The sequence below is a fragment of the Egretta garzetta genome, unplaced genomic scaffold (assembly GCF_000687185.1).
Source record: "Egretta garzetta isolate BGI_Z169 unplaced genomic scaffold, ASM68718v1 scaffold45, whole genome shotgun sequence".
Classification (NCBI taxonomy): Eukaryota; Metazoa; Chordata; class Aves; order Pelecaniformes; family Ardeidae; genus Egretta; species Egretta garzetta.
In genome coordinates, this window is record NW_009260028.1 from 9,635,548 (window position 1) to 9,640,521 (window position 4,974).

A 4,974-nucleotide genomic window follows, 5' to 3' on the forward strand; every position below is an offset into this window, starting at 1 on the left:
TATGTCAAAAAGCTGTTTCTTTCACTTTTGGAGGGAAATTACAAGCAGAAACCTATTTTAAACTAGATAAATTAACATGACTTAATTCTCATACCAATGCAGGTTATTGAGGCGCATGCATAATAATAAAATCAAGCCAACTCAATGAAATGTGTTAACTTCAATTTAGTTAGAAATTCAGGAAAAAAAAAAAAAAAAAAAGCTTTGTTCTACAAGCAGAAAGAGCCTTTTTTTTTTTTTTTTTGCTTGGAGAAGTTTTGATTTTCCTTATGTAACACTTCTACTAATCCTTTATTCAAACAGATCTTAATAATGACTATCTGCTATTGCAGATTCCTTTCTCAGGAAGGAAAAACATTCTGTTTACTTCACTGATGGGAATATCCCTCAATGCTGGAATTGCTTCTTCTTGAAATTTCTTCTGTTGCTGCTTTTTTGCATAGTTATCTACAGGAGACAATGAGAACATTCCACATATTAAAGACTTTTTCTTTCAAGAAATGTTATATAATGCAACGCAGTATAAATTTAGCCACTGTAAGTGAAGCTGAAAACCCCATCTTGCTGAGGTTTAATGAGATGGTCACCAGAAACACTTTACATCAACACATATTAGCAGATCCTTAGTTCTAATCTGATCTAATCTCCTACTGCAATCACTCTCCGTGACTTTGCTTGGTTTAAGATGCTGTATGACATTAAACCATAACTACCCAAAAATAAAAAGAACAAACCAACCCCTCCAAGTGAACAGCTCAGTCTGTACTAGGATTTCACTGAGAGAAGCTGCCCTCCCTCCCTTCATCTTGGCTGCTTGTTCCCATCACCACACCATTCCTATAACAGCATAAACATTTTTACAGGTGTACTTTGAACACAATTATGGAACTGTTCCCTCTAAAAAAGAAAACTTTCAAATGTGGTTGTTTTTCAAACACAGTTGGTCCCCCATTCCACCTGCCATACAGCCCCACAAATTCTTGGGTTGACATCAAATGACAGGGTGACATGAGAGTGTGAACGAGTAGCCAAAAAGCCAGGGATGACTAAATGGCAGTTCTTGACAGAAGCACTGGACTAACGCTTTTGAACTACAGCCTTGACCAATTTTTTCCTTAGCAGTTCAGTGTAATGTAATACTATGAATATCGTTTGTTAAAACTACGCAACTTCAGCAGTCTTAGCAATAGGTCACTTTCTTGCCAAATTTTACAGTCTGCATTTTTTCTAACAAAAATGGCCACCTGCAAGCAGTGGTGGAATTTCTCATGGGGAGGAAGATGCAGCTGAGAGAAAAACTGAGTAACAGCTTTTTTAGGCAGGAAATTGCTATTGTACGTGATCAGCTCTGAATACTGCAGCATCCTCCTTTACGCCACCTTACACTCCGTGTGCCTTCCCACTTCTGCCACTGCCGGGTAGATACTTGTGCCCCTCTTCCCATGACACTCTTCACTGGTTTGTAATACAAGGTGTATGCTTGGGAGAGCTTTGTACACCTAACCCCTGTTCCTCTAATGTTGTCTGTTTTACTAATAAAGTACACTTCAGTAGTTGGAAACCACGGCCGTGAGACAGCAAAGAGGGAAGAGCCAAGCTCGTGGCTATCTTTTCACTCTAATACTTCAGTACTTCCAAGAACAACTTTTTTACACCAAAATATTTAAATGCTTAAAATTTTATGTATATTATTGTCCTGGTTTCAGCTGGGACAGAGCTAATTTTCTTCCTAGTACCTGGCATAGTGCTGTGTTCTGGATTTAGGATGAGAAGAATGCTGATAACACACTGATGGTTTAGTTGTTGCTGAGTAGCGTTTACACCAGTCAAGGGCTTTTTCAGCTTCCCCTGCTCTGCCAGGTGCATAAGAAGCTGGGAGGGGGCACGGCCAGGACAGCTGACCCCAGCTGGCCAAAGAGGTATTCCAGAGCATACGGCATCATGCTCAGTATATAAGCTGGGAAGAGTTGGCCAGGGGCAGTGATCGCTGCTTGGGGACAGGCTGGGCATTGGTCAGCAGATGGTGAGCAATTGCATCACTTGTTTTTCCTGGGGTCTGTTCCTCTTTGTTGTTGTTATTGTTCTCCTTTTCACTACAATTTGTTATTATCATAATATTTTATTTCTGTTATTAAACTGTTATTATCTCAACCCATGAGTTTTCTTACTTTTGCCCTTCTGATTCTCTCCCCCATCCCACTGTGGGAGTGGGGGAAGGTGAGCAAGTGGCTGTGTTGGTGCTTAGTTGCAGGCTGGGGTTAAACCACGACAATTATATATGGCTACAAACATACATATTTACAGAAATTATCAGTTGAGTATAAAAATCTTAAAAAAAATCCCAATAAAATTACCTGTAATGGTATTCGTGGAGTTAAGTGGAGCTGTACTCATCATGTTAATACCAAAGAGTAATATATAACCAATCCCTACAGCAACTAGTAGGTACACTGGCAAAGCAACTGCCCAGTACCTGAGGAAAAAGATTTTAAAATGTACATATCATAATAACAAATGCCTAAAGATATAACAGTTTTAACATAGTGGTTGTATCCAGCACAAACTTAGCCAGGAAGAAAAGAAACAGCACTTCTGAATGAGGACCCCAGTCTCTCCCAGGAAGGTTACCAACTGCAGAGTCACTGCAGCTAGTTTGGTGTAAACCATCAAATAGATTCCTTACAGAAGGTTTTGTATTTTTTTAATTACAGTTTAAAGTTTACCGTATTTTCATCAACAAACTTCCTGGAAACAAAACATCAAATTTATGATAAAAACATTCAAATATTATTTCTTTCATTACACCATGGAAAATTTTCATTATAGCTACTTCTCTACATAAAATAATGCTTCACAAAGATTACATTCCTTTATCATCAGGAAAAACTGGATTAAATACAAGACCACTATTTAGGAAAAAAATTTTTGCTCTTTGAAAATAATTGAGGGTGTGCTATACTCACATATATTCAGGCTAGAGGGTTTAACTGGTTGAACTTACTTTTGAGGCCAATATGTTAGTCCCAATGAGAACAGCCAAGTCTCAGGAACATATGCCCAGATAAGATACAAAACTGCACAGAAAAATTAAAAAGTCATAATAGTACAACTGATACTGTTTTAGACTTACTTCCTAAGTTTTAGAGCAATACTTCCCTACCGATACATGCTAAGACAGTATTTTGCTTTTACACTATTTAAACCAAAATAGCTCTACCAAAACATTGTGCTTCTCGGACACAAAACCTGCCCAATATGGGGGCAACGTTTTGCGTTTTGTATATTATGATATAATTTTTATATTTGCTTTAACATTTACTTTCTGATTTCCTATGTAGACAGACAAGAATTTCTTGCACATTGAACTGCAAAACAAAGAAACCCTCAGTAAAAGGATGCCAAATGACACTGAATACAGAAAATATTAAAGCAGGTAATGATCACAGAGCGGGTCATTTGACTGAAAGAAAAGTTGGTAGAATGGCAGTAAGCTGCTTGGATGGAACCGTTCAGAAAGCGTTACTGGAAATACTTTCTGATTCTTGGTAAGTTAATCATTTTCATGTCAACAAAACCAATACTGAGAAATTTTGCTCCCTAACAACAAATCCAGAGTAAGGTTTAACAAAACTTGAGGGGAACAGGTTAGTAGCCAGTGACACAACGAACAGTGGCTTCCTGTGAGAGAAACAGAAACCAACATACTTTCACGTCTACTTACACCCTAAGGGTGAGAAAGACTTACAGCAGGATCCTGGTTTATTATACGACTGCAGTACATTTGCAGCACCTTTTCTTGTGTTGAAAAAGTGCTCTCGCTCCCTCAAGCCTTGGTCCTGCATGGGCACGCAAGATACCCCCAGCGAAATGCTAAAGCACCTGTCACACCAGCAGAGAAACGCTGGTATAACCCTAGTAATTTCCTATCGCTGTTGACAAGACTGACTTTAATTTTCAGTACTTGGGTGGGGAAGGTTGCATGACTACGACCTACAGTGGTTACTGAGCAGTGACAACTTGAGCAATTCAAGTAAAATAGTGACTAAAACGAGAAGGCGGAGAATTTTTTTTACATAATTTGACTCTGCAGTACTATTAAAGAAAGACCCCATAATAATATATAATAATAATATGAGGACAGGCTGAGAGAGTTGGGCTTGTTCAGTCTGGAGAAAAGAAGGCTACGGGGAGACCTGATTGTGGCCTTCCAGTACCTAAAGGGGGCCTATAGGAAAGATGGGGAACGTCTTTTTAGTAGGGCCAGCTGTGTTAGGACAAGGGGAAATGGTTTTAAACTAGAACAGGGTAGGTTCAGGCTAGAGGTAAGGAAGAAATTTTTTACAATGAGGGTGGTAAAACACTGGAACAGGTTGCCCAGAGAGGGGGTGGAGGCCCCATCCCTGGGAACATTCAAGGCCAGGTTGGATGGGGCTCTGAGCAACCTGATCTAGTTAGCAGTGTCCCTGCTCACTGCAGGGGGGTTGGACTAGATGACCTCTAGGGGTCCCTTCCAACCCTAAACATTCTATGATTCTATGAATAAGGTTAAAGACAGACACAAAAGGCAATGGCAGATCTCTGCAACGACTGACAGCTCGGGCAAGTAGCGCCCACTGCGTCCTTCATCACGCACCCTTGCGATGGGCGGTGCAAGGCAATTTTGACCCTTTTCAGATGGTCTTATCGGAGTTACGCTGGCCTCGTAAGCAAGCAAAGCCACGCTTTTCAGTGAAGTACTCAGCACCCGGTATACTTACTAAAGCCAAACCAGGATCCCAAAAAAAGAGCAAATCCGTATATTGCCCTTTCTGGCAGTGGGGCCGGAGAGTTTTCAACCATCCCGGCCTCTTCCCTTCAGCTTCGGGGGCGGAGGGGCGGGGGGCGGGACACACGGTGAGAAGCAGTTAGAAGTTTCTGGGCACGCTCCTCTCGGAACCACCCCGGTACGCGCGGGTGCGGGACGCGAGACCGCAC

The 4,974-nt window shown here is 40.9% G+C and overlaps 1 protein-coding gene across 1 annotated transcript; it reads right to left on the reverse strand.

Moving 5' to 3' along the window:
* Positions 1–227: 227 nt before the first annotated feature.
* LOC104128245 (phosphatidylinositol glycan anchor biosynthesis class P) lies at positions 228–4,968 on the reverse strand. Its single transcript, XM_009640990.2, has 4 exons — positions 4,758–4,968; positions 3,002–3,074; positions 2,355–2,473; positions 228–447 (listed from the first exon to the last, which is right to left on the reverse strand). The coding sequence occupies exons 1-4, from the start codon at positions 4,837–4,839 to the stop codon at positions 317–319; spliced, it is 405 nt and encodes a 134-aa protein (XP_009639285.1). The 5' UTR covers positions 4,840–4,968; the 3' UTR covers positions 228–316.
* Between the last annotated feature and the right edge of the window lie 6 nt (positions 4,969–4,974).